At 58.2% G+C, this 16,090-nt stretch overlaps 1 protein-coding gene across 1 annotated transcript in view; it reads right to left on the bottom strand.

Moving 5' to 3' along the window:
• adcy5 (adenylate cyclase 5) overlaps positions 1–16,090 on the bottom strand; it is a 494,269-nt gene that overhangs the window by 74,906 nt on the left and 403,273 nt on the right. The window contains exons 11-12 of the mRNA XM_072468291.1: positions 12,541–12,638; positions 8,994–9,081 (exon numbers count right to left, since the gene is read on the bottom strand). Coding sequence (XP_072324392.1) covers positions 8,994–9,081; positions 12,541–12,638 — 186 coding nt within the window. The remainder of the gene's footprint in view (positions 1–8,993; positions 9,082–12,540; positions 12,639–16,090) is intronic.

The raw sequence follows: 16,090 nt of genomic DNA, 5'->3' as shown, positions 1-16,090 counted from the left end.
AGAGTTGCTGGCCCCCGATTGGCTGGCAGTTGTCACTCGCCGGGACCTCTGCCCCTGAGGACCGGATTCCAGAAAAAAGGCAGGCTGGTGGCCTTGCCACTGCCTGATTAGCATCTGGTCCATTGGGCCTTCCAGAAAGCAGTCCAGCGAGATTCCCAACACCTCGACAGGACCACAGCCATTAATTCCTTCTCTCTCCCGCCCCAGATTTGTTCACTGGGTGTGGGAAAGTTGAGCCGGCATTCACTGCACATCACGCACTGGCCTCAAGGTACCCCGTGTCCAGTGTTTTCCAGTATTCCGGCCTTTCATCTGAGGTCTCGCTCCACACAATCTCAACGTGCTTAACATCAGAAGTTAATTTGGAGTAAATGGTTCAAAAGAATAGAGCGCAACCAGAATTGGATTAGGGTGGACTAGGTAAGCCATTCATTCTGGACTGGGGAGAGGCAGGCCACTCAGAGACTGGAGAAACCGTTCCCGATCGTGGAAGGATCCAGAACGAGGGGGGCACAGATTTAAAGCGATTTGCAAAAGCAGCAAATGCGATGTGAGGGGGAAAAAAAAAACTTTTCACACAGCGAGCAGTTATGTCCGGAAAGCATGGTCTGGAAGTGTGGTGCAGGCAGGTTCAGTCGAGGCTTTCGAAAGGGCAGTAGATGATTATTTGAATTGAAACAAAGCACGGGGGTGAAGGGAGGAGATAGGAAAATGGCTTTAAGCCATGATTCTCATTTGGAGAGCTTATACTGAACGCCCTTCTTCTGCGCCACAAGACGTCTGTGACAGGATAGGAGTTAAAGACTTCTTTACGGTAACAGGAATAATTTGTGCTGCTAAATTGGATTAAATTTAGAGACACTGGCTCGATGATGACCGCACCCCCCCCCCCCCCCCCAGCTACGATTCGTCCAGGGGACAAGGAGCTTCTTCAGGCTTCAGTGCGTAACTGTTAATTTCCACTCACACGTTTCTTTTACTTTTGTCACATTTTTCAGGATTTAGTGATACTGAGGATGAGTAATGAAGCAAATATTAGTTCAACATGCTCAACTGGTATCAGGCAGTTGTTTTTTTAGTGACAGGAAGTCCAAAGATTAAACAGCATCTATTAACCCAGTGATTCTCAAATGATTTTAGTTGAAGGATCTCTTTGCAAATGGATTACCAATAATCATGGACCCCACCCATCTAAATTATAACACTACATAACACTCATAACTCGTAAAGAATCCCTCCAGTGACCAACAGGAGGTCAATCATCGTCCAGCAGAGGCAGCAGAAGGGGCTTCTGGGAGACGTCAACTCAGTCACCTCGACCAACAGGTAAGTGACTGTGGTGACTGGCAAGTAGTTTTTCTTTTCTTTTTTCTATTTTTCCCTTGGCATTATAGTTGTTGTTGTAAGTTAACTTCAGGGTTAAGGCATGGCAGGAGATCCCAGACCCATGTCATGCTCCTCGTGTGCGATGTGGGAGCTCAGGGACACGTCCACTGACCCTGGCTCCTTCACGTGAAAGGAGTGTGTCCAGCTTCAGCTCCTGTTAGACCGCTTGACGGCTCTGGAGCTCACATTGCAGCATCCACGATGTTGAGGAAGTCGTGGATAGCATGTTTAGCGAGTTGGTCACACCACAGATAAAAATTATTGAGGGCAATTGGAAATGGGTGACCACCAGACAGAGGAAGAGTAGGAAGGCAGTGCAGGGGTCCCCTGATGTCATGTCCCTCCAAAACAGGTAATCCGTTTTGGATATTGTTGAGGGAGATGGCTCACCAGGGGAAGGCAGCAGCAGCCAGGTTCATGGCACCGTGGCTGGCTCTGCTGCGCAGGAGGGCAGGAAGAAGAATGGCAGAGCTATAGTGATAGGGGACTCAATTGTAAGGGGAATAGACAGGCGTTTCTGTGGACGCAAACGAGACTCCAGGATGGTATGTTGCCTCCCTGGTGCAAGGGTCAAGGATATCTCGGAATGGCTGCAGGACATTCTGGATGGGGAGGGTGAACAGCCAGCTGTCGTGGTGCACATAGGCACCAACGATATAGGTAAAAAAACGTGAAGAAGTCCTACAAGCTGAATTTAGGGAGTTATGAGTCAAATTAAAAAGTAGGACCTCAAAGCTCTTAGGATTGAGGGTGTGGAGAGAGTAGGAGCATGAGGAGACAGCGGAGCATGAGGAGAGAGCAGGAGCATAGGAAAAGAACAGGAGCAAGGAGAGAGATCAAAAGCATGGGGAGAGAGCTAGAGCACAGGGAGAGACCAGCACGGGGAGAGACCAGCACGGGGAGAGAGCAAGAGCACGGGGAGAGACCAGCACGGGGAGAGAGCAGCACGGGGAGAGAGCAGCACGGGGAGAGAGCAGCACGGGGAGAGACTAGCACGGGAAGAGAGCAGCACGGGGAGAAAGCAGCACGGGGAGAGAGCAGCACGGGGAGAGAGCAGCACGGGGAGAGAGCAGCACGGGGAGAGAGCAGCACGGGGAGAGACCAGCACAGGGAGAGACCAGCACGGGGAGAGACTAGTACGGGAAGAGAGCAGCACGGGGAGAAAGCAGCACGGGGAGAGAGCAGCACGGGGAGAGACCAGCACGGGGAGAGACCAGCATGGGAAGAGGCTAGCACGGGGAGAGAGCAGCACGGGGAGAGAGCAGCACGGGGAGAGAGCAGCACGGGGAGAGAGCAGCACGGGGAGAGAGCAGCACGGGGAGAGAGCAGCACGGGGAGAGAGCAGCACGGGGAGAGAGCAGCACGTGGAGAGAGGAGCACGGGGAGAGACCAGCACGGGGAGAGAGCAGCACGGGGAGAGAGCAGCACGGGGAGAGAGCAGCACGGGGAGAGAGCAGCACGGGGAGAGAGCAGCACGGGGAGAGAGCAGCACGGGGAGAGAGGAGCACGGGGAGAGACCAGCACGGGGAGAGACCAGCACGGGGAGAGACCAGCACGGGGAGACAAGAGCACGGGGAGAGACCAGCACAGGGTGAGAGCAGCACGGGGAGAGAGCAGCACGGGGAGAGAGCAGCACGGGGAGAGAGCAGCACGGGGAGAGAGCAGCACGGGGAGAGACCAGCACGGGGAGAGACCAGCACGGGGAGAGACCAGCACGGGGTGAGACCAGCACGGGGAGAGAGCAGCACGGGGAGAGACCAGCACGGGGAGAGACCAGCACGGGGAGAGACCAGCACGGGGAGAGACCAGCACGGGGAGAGAGCAGCACGGGGAGAAAGCAGCACGGGGAGAAAGCAGCACGGGGAGAAAGCAGCACGGGGAGAGAGCAACACGGAGAGAGACCAGCACGGGGTGAGACCAGCACGGGGAGAGAGCAAGAGCATGGGGAGAGACCAGCACGGGGAGAGACCAGCACGGGGAGAGACCAGCACGGGGAGAGACCAGCACGGGGAGAGAGCAGCACGGGGAGAGAGCAGCACGGGGAGAGAGAAGAATGGGGAGAGAGCAAGAGCACAGAGAGGGCAGGAGCACAGAGGAGGAGAGGAGCACAGAGGAGGAGAGGAGCACAGAGAAGACAGGACCACGGGGAGGGCAGGACCACGGGGAGGGCAGGACCACGGGGAGGGCAGGACCATGGGGAGGGCAGGACCACGGGAAGGGCAGGACCACGGGGAGGGCAGGACCACGGGGAGGGCAGGACCACGGGGAGGGCAGGACCACGGGGAGGGCAGGACCACGGGAAGGGCAGGACCACTGGAAGGGCAGGACCACGGGAAGGGCAGGACCACTGGAAGGGCAGGACCACGGGAAGGGCAGGACCACGGGGAGGGCAGGACCACTGGAAGGGCAGGACCACTGGAAGGGCAGGACCACGGGGAGGGCAGGACCACGGGAAGGGCAGGACCACGGGGAGGGCAGGGCCACGGGAAGGGCAGGACCACTGGAAGGGCAGGGCCACGGGGAGGGCAGGACCACGGGGAGGGCAGGACCACGGGAAGGGCAGGACTACGGGGAGGGCAGGACCATGGGGAGGGCAGGACAACGGGGAGGGCAGGACCATGGGGAGGGCAGGACTACTGGAAGGGCAGGACCACGAAGAGGGCAGGACCATGGAGCAGGAGCGGGAAAAGAGCAGGAGAGGGGAGAGAGCAGGAGCAAGGGGAGAGAGCAGAAGCAAGGGGAGCGAGCAGGAGCAAGGGAAAAGGCAGGAGCACGGGGAGACAGGGGCAAGGGGAGAGAGCAGGGGCACGGGGAGAGAGCAGAAGCAAGGGGAGAGAGCAGGAGCAAGGGGAGAGAGCAGGAGCAAGGGGAGAGAGCAGGAGCAAGGGGAGAGAGCAGGAGCAAGGGGAGAGAGCAGGAGCAAGGGGAGAGAGCAGGAGCAAGGGGAGAGAGCAGGAGTACGGTGAGAGCAGGAGCAAGGGGAGAGAGCAGGAGCAAGGGGAGAGAGCAGGAACAAGGGGAGAGAGCAGGAGAAAGGGGAGAGAGCAGGAACAAGGGGAGAGAGCAGGAACAAGGGGAGAGAGCAGGAACAAGGGGAGAGAGCAGGAGCAAGGGGAGAGAGCAGGAACAAGGGGAGAGAGCAGGAGAAAGGGGAGAGAGCAGGAACAGGGGGAGAGAGCAGGAGCAGGGAGGGAGCAGGATCACGGGGAGAGCAGGAGCGGGGAGGGAGCAGGAGCAGGGAGGGAGCAGGAGCAGGGAGGGAGCAGGAGCAGGGAGGGAGCAGGGGCAGGGAGGGAGCAGGGGCAGGGAGGGAGCAGGGGCAGGGGGAGAGCAGGAGCAGGGAGAGAGCAGGGGGAGAGCAGGAGCAGGGAGAGAGCAGGGGGAGAGCAGGAGCAGGGAGAGAGCAGGAGCAGGGAGGGAGCAGGGACAGGGAGAGAGCGGGGGGAGAGCAGGAGCAGGGGGAGAGCAGGGGGAGAGCAGGAGCAGGGAGGGAGCAGGGACAGGGAGAGAGCGGGGGGAGAGCAGGGAGAGAGCAGGGGGAGAGCAGGAGCAGGGAGGGAGCAGGGACAGGGAGAGAGCGGGGGGAGAGCAGGGGCAGGGAGAGAGCTGGGGGAGAGCAGGAGCAGGGAGGGAGCAGGAACAGGGAGAGAGCAGGGGGAGAGCAGGAGCAGGGAGGGAGCAGGAGCAGGGAGAGAGCAGGGGGAGAGTAGGAGCAGGGGGAGAGCAGGGGGAGAGCAGGAGCAAGGAGGGGGCAGGATCACGGGGAGAGCATGAGCAGTGAGGGTGCAGGGACAGGGAGAGAGCGGGGGGAGAGCAGGAGCAGGGAGAGAGCAGAGGGAGAGCAGGAGCAGGACGAGAGCAGGGGGAGAGCAGGAGCAGGGAGAGAGCAGGGGGAGAGCAGGGGGACAGCAGGAGCAGGGAGGGAGCAGGGACAGGGAGAGAGCGGGGGGAGAGCAGGAGCAGGGAGAGAGCAGGGGGAGAGCAGGAGCAGGGAGAGAGCAGAGGGAGAGCAGGAGCAGGGAGAGAGCAGGGGAGAGCAGGAGCAGGGAGAGAGCAGGGGGAGAGCAGGAGCAGGGAGGGAGCAGGGACAGGGAGAGAGCGGGGGGAGAGCAGGAGCAGGGAGCGAGCAGGGGGAGAGCAGGAGCAGGGAGAGAGCAGGGGGAGAGTAGGGGGAGAGCAGGAGCAGGGAGGGAGCAGGGACAGTGAGAGAGCAGAGGGAGAGCAGGAGCAGGGAGAGAGCAGGGGGAGAGCAAGAGCAGGGAGAGAGCAGGGGGAGAGCAGGAGCAGGGAGAGAGCAGGGGGAGAGCAGGGGGAGAGCAGGAGCAGGGACAGAGCAGAGGGAGAGCAGGAGCAGGGGGAGAGCAGGAGCAGGGGGAGAGCAGGAGCAGGGAGGGAGCAGGAGCTGGGAGAGAGCAGGGGGAGAGCTGGGGGAGAGCAGGAGCAGGGAGAGGGCAGGGGGAGAGCAGGAGCAGGGAGGGAGCAGGAGCAGGAGCAGGGAGAGAGCAGGAGCAGGGGGAGAGCAGGAGCAGGGAGAGAGCAGGGGGAGAGCAGGAGCAGTGAGGGTGCAGGAGCAGGGAGAGAGCAGGAGCAGGGGGAGAGCAGGAGCAGGGAGGGAGCAGGATCACGGGGAGAGCAGGAGCAGTGAGGGAGCAGGGAGAAAGCAGGAGCGGGGAGAGAGCAGGGGGAGAGCAGGAGCAGGGAGAGAGCAGGGGCGAGCAGGAGTAGGGAGAGAGCAGGGGGAGAGCAGGAGCAGGGAGAGAGCAGGGGGAGAGCAGGAGCAGGGAGGGAGCAGGGACAGGGAGAGAGCGGGGGGAGAGCAGGAGCAGGGAGAGAGCAGGGGGAGAGCAGGAGCAGGGAGAGAGCTGGGGCAGAGCAGGGGGAGAGCAGGAGCAGGGAGGGAGCAGGGACAGGGAGAGAGCGGGGGGAGAGCAGGAGCAGGGAGAGAGCAGGGGGAGAGCAGGAGCAGGGAGAGAGCAGGAGGAGAGCAGGGGGAGAGCAGGAGTAGGGAGGGAGCAGGGACAGGGAGAGAGCAGAGGGAGAGCAGGAGCAGGGAGAGAGCAGGGGGAGAGCAGGAGCAGGGAGAGAGCAGGGGGAGAGCAGGGGGAGAGCAGGAGCAGGGACAGGAAGAGAGCGGGGGGAGAGCAGGAGCAGGAAGAGAGCAGGGAGAAAGCAGGAGCGGGGAGAGAGCAGGGGGAGAGCAGGAGCAGGGAGAGAGCAGGGGAGAGCAGGAGCAGGGAGAGAGCAGGGGGAGAGCAGGAGCAGGGCGAGAGCAGGGGGAGAGCAGGGGGAGAGCAGAAGCAGGGAGGGAGCAGGGACAGGGAGAGAGCGGGGGGAGAGCAGGAGCAGGGAGAGAGCAGGAGCAGGGAGAGAGCAGGGGGGGAGCAGGGGGAGAGCAGGAGCAGGGAGGGAGCAGGGACAGGGAGAGAGCGGGGGGAGAGCAGGAGCAGGGAGAGAGCAGGGGGAGAGCAGGAGCAGGGAGAGAGCAGGAGGAGAGCAGGGGGAGAGCAGGAGTAGGGAGGGAGCAGGGACAGGGAGAGAGCAGAGGGAGAGCAGGAGCAGGGAGAGAGCAGGGGGAGAGCAGGAGCAGGGAGAGAGCAGGGAGAGAGCAGGGGGAGAGCAGGAGCAGGGAGAGAGCAGGGTGAGAGCAGGGGGAGAGCAGGAGCAGGGAGAGAGCAGAGGGAGAGCAGGAGCAGGGAGAGAGCAGGGGGAGAGCAGGTGCAGGGGGAGAGCAGGAGCAGGGAGGGAGCAGGAGCAGGGAGAGAGCAGGGGGAGAGCAGGAGCAGGGAGAGAGCTGGGGGAGAGCAGGAGCAGGGAGAGAGCAGGGGGAGAGCAGGAGCAGGGAGGGAGCAGGAGCAGGGAGAGAGCAGGAGCAGGGAGAGAGCAGGAGCAGGGAGAGAGCAGGAGCAGGGAGAGCAGGAGCAGGGGGAGAGCAGGAGCAGGGAGAGAGCAGGGGGAGAGCAGGAGCAGGGAGGGAGCAGGAGCAGGGACAGAGGAGGGGGAGAGCAGGAGCAGGGGGAGAGCAGGAGCAGGGAGGGAGCAGGATCACGGGGAGAGCAGGAGCAGTGAGGGAGCAGGGAGAAAGCAGGAGCGGGGAGAGAGCAGGGGGAGAGCAGGAGCAGGGAGAGAGCAGGGGAGAGCAGGAGCAGGGAGAGAGCAGGGGGAGAGCAGGAGCAGGGAGAGAGCAGGAGCAGGGGAGAGCAGGAGCAGGGGGAGAGCAGGAGCAGGGAGGGAGCAGGGACAGGGAGAGAGCAGGGGGAGAGCAGGAGCAGGGAGAGAGCAGGGGGAGAGCAGGAGCAGGGAGAGAGCAGGGGGAGAGCAGGAGCAGGGAGAGAGCAGGGGGAGAGCAGGAGCAGGGAGAGAGCAGGGGAGAGCAGGAGCAGGGAGAGAGCAGGGGGAGAGCAGGAGCAGGGAGAGAGCAGGGGGAGAGCAGGGGGAGAGCAGGGGGAGAGCAGGAGCAGGGAGAGAGCAGGGGGAGAGCAGGAGCAGGGAGAGAGCAGGGGGAGAGCAGGAGCAGGGAGAGAGCAGGGGGAGAGCAGGGGGAGAGCAGGAGCAGGGACAGGGAGAGAGCGGGGGGAGAGCAGGAGCAAGGAGAGAGCAGGGGGAGAGCAGGAGCAGGGGGACAGCAGGAGCAGGGAGGGAGCAGGGACAGGGAGAGAGCAGTGGGAGAGCAGGGGGAGAACAGGAGCAGGAAGGGAGCAGGAGCAGGGAGAGAGCAGTGGGAGAGCAGGGGGAGAGCAGGAGCAGGGAGGGAGCAGGGACAGGGAGAGAGCGGGGGGTGAGCAGGAACGTTGAAGGAGCAGGGAGAGAGCAGGAGCAGGGAGGGAGCAGGATCACGGGGAGAGCAGGAACGTTGAAGAAGCAGGGAGAGAGCAGGAGCATGGAGTGAACCCTGATGACTGCGTGGGGGGAGCGGAAGGGGGAGGATAAAGCCCCGATGAGAGTCTGGGGTGGGGAGCGGTGGGGGATTGGAGAGGTCTGATGACAGCGTGGGGATGGTGATGAGGGGGAATAATGCCTCCCTTTACTTCCATGTTGGGGGTAGGGCAGTGGGAGTCACCTTGAAGCTTGTGGAGGGTGGTCCTCCCTATCCGTGGAGGGGGATGGAGAAACTTATTTTAAAGCGCAGTTTGTGGTGCCCCCTAAAGATGGCGCCCTGATCTCCGTGGAGCCAGTCTTGCCGGCTCTATCGGCCCAGAGTGATGGCATAAACCACGTCCCCTCGGTGTTGTGGGCCAGAAAATCTGCTCTGAAAACTCTGCTGTGCATCTGGAGAGAAACATGTCGGTTTTCAGTCAGTCCCCGACATTTACCATTTCTTGCCCCACTTCTCCACCCTAAGGGTGCCTGTTGAAGTACCAAGCTCTCTCCACACAAATAGCATTTTAGTGAAAGTTCAATTATTAATCGTGAATCTCTGATTGATAAGGTTTCTGCTAGCCAAGGAGGCGATAAGGAGCGAAAGGCAAGTGGATGGAAATGGATACAGATCGGCCATGCTTGCATTGAGTTGTGGAACAGACTCAAGGGGGGGTCACTATTCTCAGGTTCGAATTAAACGATTCGAGACGGAGCAGGGTGGGGAAGTTTGAGAGCGCTGACTTTCTCACCTTGACACAGCAGTAGATGGTGGAAACGAACAACACACTGACCAGGACCAAGAGGCAGGAGAGATAGAAACCCAGCATCAACGTGGAGCTGCAAAGAGGGAGAGGAGAAGGACAAGAATCAGCTCTCATCTGGTCACCCGGCCCACAGAAAGGATCGTGCGTTGTGCCACTTTAATTTGTTGACACTGTGAACAGGTTCACCCCACCCTCAGCATAGCAAGAGTCCTCACCTCTCACACGTGTCCACCAACAGACGATAAAAAATTGAACGGTAAAATTCTAAAGGAGGTGCAGGAAAAGAGACCTCGGGGTGGGGTGCAGGGTGAGTTATACCCAAATGTTTGAAGCTGGGCAGGGCTGGCTGTAAAAGCTGTCGGTACAAGAGGAAGGAACTTACCGCAAACCTTTATGGAACACTGGTTGAGGGGTCGTGGGAAGGAGGGCTGGATGTTGGGAAGGTGGGGTAGGTCTGGCGGATCCGAGGTGGGGGTGAGTGGGTTGGAGGACTCGGAGTTGGGTGGGTGGGATGGGGGGGGGGGGGGGGGGATTCGAGGGGAGTGAGGTGGTTTGGGTGTTCTGAGGTGGAGGTGGGTCAGAGGGGTTGATGAGTGTAGGACGTCTGGTCGGAGGGGAAGGGGAGGAGTGGGGAGGCTCAGAGATTGTGGGGGTTGGAGGGATGGGGACAGTTGGGGTGAGGGCGGTATGGGAGTTGAAAGTCAGTGGAGTGGTGGGGATCAGCGGTCAGAGAGATGGGGGGGTTCAGAGATTGGCGTGTAGGAGGTAGGGGAGGTCGGGGGTAGGGGTGGTGAGATTGGTGGTCGGCAGGAGTGGGGCAGGGGTCGGAGGTCGGGTCTGCGGGGGGGGGGGGGGGGGGGGGTTGGGTCCAGTCTGTAGGGAGTCCAGGAGGTGTTAGGGTGGGTGGTGCTTGCCTGCATGGGGTGAATCGTTGGGGGGGTCAGGTGGTGGGGAAAGCCTGGGGGGGGGGGGGGTTAGTTGGGAGTGTGGGGAGAGTCCCTTGTGAGGGGGGGTGGGACAATCAGGGGTGTGGATAGGAATCACACCGTTAACACAATATCCCACAGAGAGCAATGTGAGATCCCAGGGAATCAGTTTATGTGATGTTAGTCGATGAGATCGAGGAGAACGCCCTACTCTTCTCGAAGATAGTGCCATGAGATCCTTTAAGTCCACCTGAAGAGAGGGCCGAGATATCTTATCCAAATGGTGGCACCTCTGACAGTATAACTCGAGTCACCGTGTGCAGTTCTGGCCCCCCTGATTAGAGAATTAGGGGAGGGTGCAGAGGAGAAGGTTGTCAGGATTGCAAAATTGCAGCTATGAGGAAGGATTGGATAGGCTGGAGTCGTTCTCCTTGGAACAGGGGAGGCTGAAGGGAGATTTGATCGAGGTGTGGAAAATTGTGGGGGGCCCGGGTAGTGAGGATGGGAAGGGCCTGTTTACCTCAGCGGAGAGGTCAGTGACTCGGGGGCATAGATTTAACTCTGTCTCTCTCTCCGGGACTGTGCCAGCATTTCACCAGGGGTGAGGAAGTTAAGTTCTGTGCAGACACTAGAGAAGTTGTGTTTGTTTTCCTGAGGGCAGAGAAGGTTGAAGGGAGGGGTTTAATAGCGGTGCCAAAAGAGAGATGTTTAGGCAGAGAATTCCAGACCTACGGGCCCAGAGGTACAGTTGCCAATCGGCCTAGGAAACCAGGGATCGTACGAGGGCAGAGATCGCGGAGGGTTTGCTTTTGAGGAGGTTACAGAGATGGGGAAGATGTGGGAAGTCGTGACTGATTTAGAAACCATTTGAGAATTTAAAAATTGATGAGGTGGGGAGCACGAAGGTGACAGGTCACCAGGGCATGGTGTAAGTTAGGGAACAGAGGTTTGGATGAGATGATCTGTGAATGATGGAAGATAGGAGGCTGGCAGGAAGAGCATTGGTGGCACAGCGGTTAACACTGCTGCCTCACAGCACCAGGGGTCCGGGTTCAATTCCAGCCTTAGGTGACTGCGTGGAGTTTGCACGTTCTCGCCGTGTCTGCGTGGGTTTCCTCCGGGTGCTCCGGTTTCCTCCCACAGTCCAAAGATGTGCAGGTTAGGTGGATTGGCCATGATAAATTACCCCTTAGTGTCCAAAGATGTGCAGGTTAGATGGGGTTACAGGGGTAGGGTGGGGGAGTGGGCGTAGGGAGGGTGGTCTTTCAGAGGGTCAGTGCAGACTTGATGGGCCGAATGGCCTCCTTCTGCACTGTAGGGATTCTATGGAGTCTGGAGCAAACAAAGGCACCGGACTCGGTGAAATCTGCCCTAATGACCTCCCTGCCTAAGTATTGACCCTGGAGACGGATTGCTACCAAGTTATAGGTGGAATATATTTGAAAGACTGTGGATTTTCAGGTCTGGGATTTGCAAATGGCCATGGTCATCATATTAATAAATGTAGTTATACAGGTACAGCAATGAATTAGGATGGCAAATTGAACGTTGGTCTCTGCTGCAAGAGGGTGGAGTATGAACGGAGGGTTGTCTTGCTCCAACTGTGTGGGGCATTATTGAGACCGCACCTGGAGCACTGTGGCCTCCTTACTCAAGGGAGGATAGACTTGCTTTGTAGGCAGTGCAGAGGTGGTTCACCAGGCTGATTCCTGGAATGAACAGGTTGTCTTACGAGGAAAGTCTTTCGGGCCGCACGGTAGCACAAGTGGATAACACTGTGGCTTCACAGCGCCAGGGTCCCAGGTTCGGTTCCCCGCTGGGTCAGTGTCTGTGCGGAGTCTGCACGTTCTCCCCGTGTGTGCGTGGGTTTCCTCCGGGTGCTCCGGTTTCCTCCCACAGTCCAAAGACGTGCAGGTTAGGTGGATTGGCCATGATAAATTGGCCCTTAATGACCAAAAAGGTTAGGAGGGGTTATTGGGTTACGGGGATAGGGTGGAAGTGAGGGCTTAAGTGGGTCGGTGCAGACTCGATGGCTGAATGGCCTCCTCCTGCACTGTATGTTCTATGTTCTATGAATGGTTTCCCAGGTGGGCCCTCACTCATTGGGGTTTAGAAGAACGAGGGGTGATCTGATTGAGGCATATCGGATTCTGAGGAGGTTTTTGACGGGGTAGATGCTGAGAGGATGTGAACCTAGAACCATGGGGCAGAATTAAAAATAATGGGTTTCCCACTGATGGCGGAGATGGGGATGATTTTGCCTTTTCTCTCAGTGGATCATTAGACTGCAGTACTCTTCCACAGCGATCAGTGCAGGGTGTGGGTCACTGAACATGTTCAAGGCTGAGGTAGACAGATTTCTGATTGGCAAGAGAGTCAAGGTTATGAGGGACTGACGGGGGCGGGGGGGGGGGGGGGCTGGAAACCCAAGAACAGCCGTGATTTACTGAATGATGGAGCAGTTTCGAAAGGCCGACTCTTGCTCCTATTTGTTTGGATTTTATGACTGGCTGCCAACCGCACTCTCCATTCCTTGAGACACGGTGACCGAGAATAGGTGAGCGTCTGGAAATTAATCTCGCGTTAAGACAACGAAGGAGACTTACTGGGGCACAATGGTTATCTGAATGCAGCAGATAAAGAGGAAGACAAGACAGGAACAGGCCACGTAGGCTCCAAATCGGTCGTCCACCTCCTTCGAATACTGCAGAACAGACAGAGAAAAGTATTGGAATCAGAGCATCGCAGAAAACGACAGCACACGAGAGGCCATTCAGCCCATTGTGTGTCTGCTAACTCTTTGAAACAGCAGTAGTGTTTAGTCCCACACCCGGCTTTTTATCCGTAGTCCTTTAAATTCCTCATCCTGAAGTAATCTGTCTAACTCCCTTTTAAAATTATTCATGGAATTCCACCATCTTTCCATGTCGAGCATTTTCCAGATCCCGACATGTTCTCCTTGTCTCCCCTCTGGACCAAATATTCAGAATATTAAACTTTTCACCAGAGATTATAGTTTTTTTTCTCTATCAAAGGGCAATTTAATTGCCACGCTGCGCCCGAGAAGCAGCTCGCCATGGCGCAGCATGGCCGACAGAAGCCAGGAGACCCTGTTCCCAGGATCTACCTGGCTCCCAGCGCCTCGTGAGATCCAAAGCGATCTCGCAAGACATTACGATGTAAATCCCGCCCATTGTGGGGCGGGTACACTTTTTAGCAAATCTGCTTATGAAAGTGAGACAGCTAGTCTCATTTTAATGTGCAGATTCCCGAGTTACCCGAGGCGTGGGATCAATCTCCCTCGCCTTGGGAGACCTTGGGCAAGCACCATTCACTACTGCTCTCCACAAATGGCACTTGTGGGGGACTCCAAGGAGATCAGAGGCCCCAGGTGTATGCCCTGGCATACTGGTACCCTGGCATTGGTGGTGCCACCTGGGTGTGAGCTTGGCAATGCCAAGGTGCCAATTAGTCATTTTTTGCATGGGTGCGATTGGGGGCTGCCCTGGGTGGGTGTTGGGGAGGTGCAGGGGCGGCCTGGGACCCTCCCATAGTGAGCTGGGGCTTGAGGGGGGGGGGCTCGGGGGGTTGCTCCTGTGGCCTCAGAGATTGGGGGTGCCATTTAAAAATGACGTTTCGATCTCACCCTACACCGAGCAGTTCTGGCGGAGCTCCTCAAGTGTACAAAACATGTGCAGCCTCGGCCGCGCGACGCCTGTTGAGGCCCCCTATCCAACGTGAGTTGTGTTTTGTAGCGGCTAGACGCACTCGCTATGGGACTTTGTTTCCATTTGGTAAAACCGCGCCCAAAAGCTCTCGTCCTCTTGAAAAGCTCGATTAGGTCACCGCTTAACCTTCACTGTTCCAGGGAGGACAGTCTGATCATTTCCAACTTCTCCTCATAACTCAAACTTCACGGGCGGGATTCTCCACTCCCGCGCCGAAGTGGCCGCGCCGTCGTGAACGCCGGCGAGGTTCACGACGGCGCGAAACGGCCCCGATCCCGACCGATTCAGGGCCCAATAATGGGCACGGAGCGGGGCCGCGTCATCTACACGCGCCTGGCCTTGTCGCCGTGTAAAGGCGGCGCCGCATAACTGGCGCCAACCCGCGCAGCGGGCTGACCGGCGCTAACCCGCGCATGCGTGATTGCTGTCCTCTCCAAGTCCGCCCCGCAAGAAGATGGCAGACGGATCTTGCGGGGCTGCGGAAGGAAGGACGTCCTCCTTCAGAGAGGACGGCCCGACGATCGGTGGGCACCGATCGCGGGCCACCCCACATTTGAGGTACCCCCCGGTGCAGGATCCCCCCTCACCCCCCCCGCAGGCCGACCCCCCAGCGTTCCCGCACTGTTCCCGCCGGCAGCGACCAGGTGTGGACGGCGCCGGGGGGGAACCCGCCGTTTTGGGCTGGCCGCTCGGCCCATCCGGGCCTGAGAATAGCAGGGGTGCAGGAGAATCGCCATTTTGGGTGTCTCGGGCGATTCTCCGGCCTGCGGCCCGCGGAACCCGACGGTGTCGTTCCCGCCGCTTGGGAGAATCACGGGAGGGCGTCGGACCGGCATCGCGGGAAATTTTGGCGGCCCAGGCGATTCTCCCAACCGGCGTGGGAGTGGAGAATCGCGCCCCTCATCTCTGGTAACGTTTGATACTGTCCTGACTCGCACCAAATCCTGTTTCCCTATGACCTCTGTGACTCCTGGTCAACAAACATCTTGATTTTAAAATTCCCATCCTAGTTTTCAAATCTCTCCATAGTCTATCCCCGGACCATCTCTTCAGCCCTATAACCCGCTACCCCAGAGGTCCCCCCATCTATTTTTTTAAAATTTAGAGTACCCAATTCTTTTTTTCCCAATTAAGGGACGACAATTTAGTATGGCCGATCCACCTACCCTGCACACCCTTTAAGTTGTGGGGGTGAGACCCACGCAGACACAGGAGAATGTGCAAGCTCCATACAGACCTGGGGCTGGTAGCGAACCTGGGACCTCGGCGCCATGAGGCAGCAGTGCTAACCACTGCGCCATCGTGCTGCCCGTGTTCACATCATGGTTCACCTTTAGATCATAAGACATTTTGAGGCACACCTCCTATTTTCTCCAACTGAACTACCCCCTCGGCAACCCTTTTATCTCTAAAAGCTCCTAAAACATGTCAAGCCACCATTTAATACAATTGTCATTAGTTTAAGAAGTTTGCAATGAAAGCTGTATCCCATTTGCAAGTCAAATACATATTGGAGCCTGTTTCTCCTTTTCTTTAGTTTTTCCTGTTGCTTACCTGTCCTTCTTCCCTCACTGGGAACTTTGTTTATTTTCTCCCCGTCTTCTCTCCTGGTTTGTTTTCAACCTCCCTCTGTCCCCCTCGCTTCTCCCAGGCTTTTGCGCCCTTTTTGCGTAAGGCTTTTGTCTTCAACTCTGCGGTCGGCACCCTCCAATTCCCGAAGAACCTGGGACTACTGTGCAGGGATTCCGAACCTTGCATGGGCCAGCTGGGAAAGGAACACGCGTGCACAGTTTCTGATTTTTTTTTTGTACATCGGTTCGACCCATGTGCCTGACCACGGTAAAAAAACCCGACCCATTCGCAGCAGCCCATGTGCGGGAGGCTCGAAGTTCATCGGGACTTGGAGATGCTGACAACAGAGCTGAAACAAAGGTTAGATTTAGTTTATTTACGTTAATGTTTAATCATTTTGAATCTTATTTTGTGGCACACCATTTCGTGGCAGCACGCCAATTGAGAACCTTTCTTCCACCCTATCTCTGTGACCTCCTCCCCAGCCCTGTAGCCTTTTACCTTATCTCATAGAATAGAACCCACAGAATCCCTGCAGCGCAGAAGGAGGCGTTCGGCCCATCGAGTTTGCACCGATCCCTATCCACCTAGCCCTGCAACCCCACAATCTAACGTTCACATCCCTGGACACGAAGGGCAATTTAGCCTGGCCAATCCATCTGCCCCATACATCTTTGGACTATGGGAGGAAACCGGAGCACCCGGAGGAAACCCACGCCGACACGGTGAGAACGTGCAGACTCCGCACGGACAGTGACCCAAGCCGGGAATCGAACCCGGGTCCCTGGCGCTGTGAGGCAGCAGTGCTAATCACTGTGCTGCCGTGCCGCCCCAAATCAGGTGATGCAGCGGTATT

This window comes from Scyliorhinus torazame, chromosome 2, assembly GCF_047496885.1.
Source record: "Scyliorhinus torazame isolate Kashiwa2021f chromosome 2, sScyTor2.1, whole genome shotgun sequence".
NCBI lineage: Eukaryota > Metazoa > Chordata > Chondrichthyes > Carcharhiniformes > Scyliorhinidae > Scyliorhinus > Scyliorhinus torazame.
Note: the sequence above shows the minus strand (reverse complement) of the source record. Positions and strands in the feature narration are given on the sequence as shown.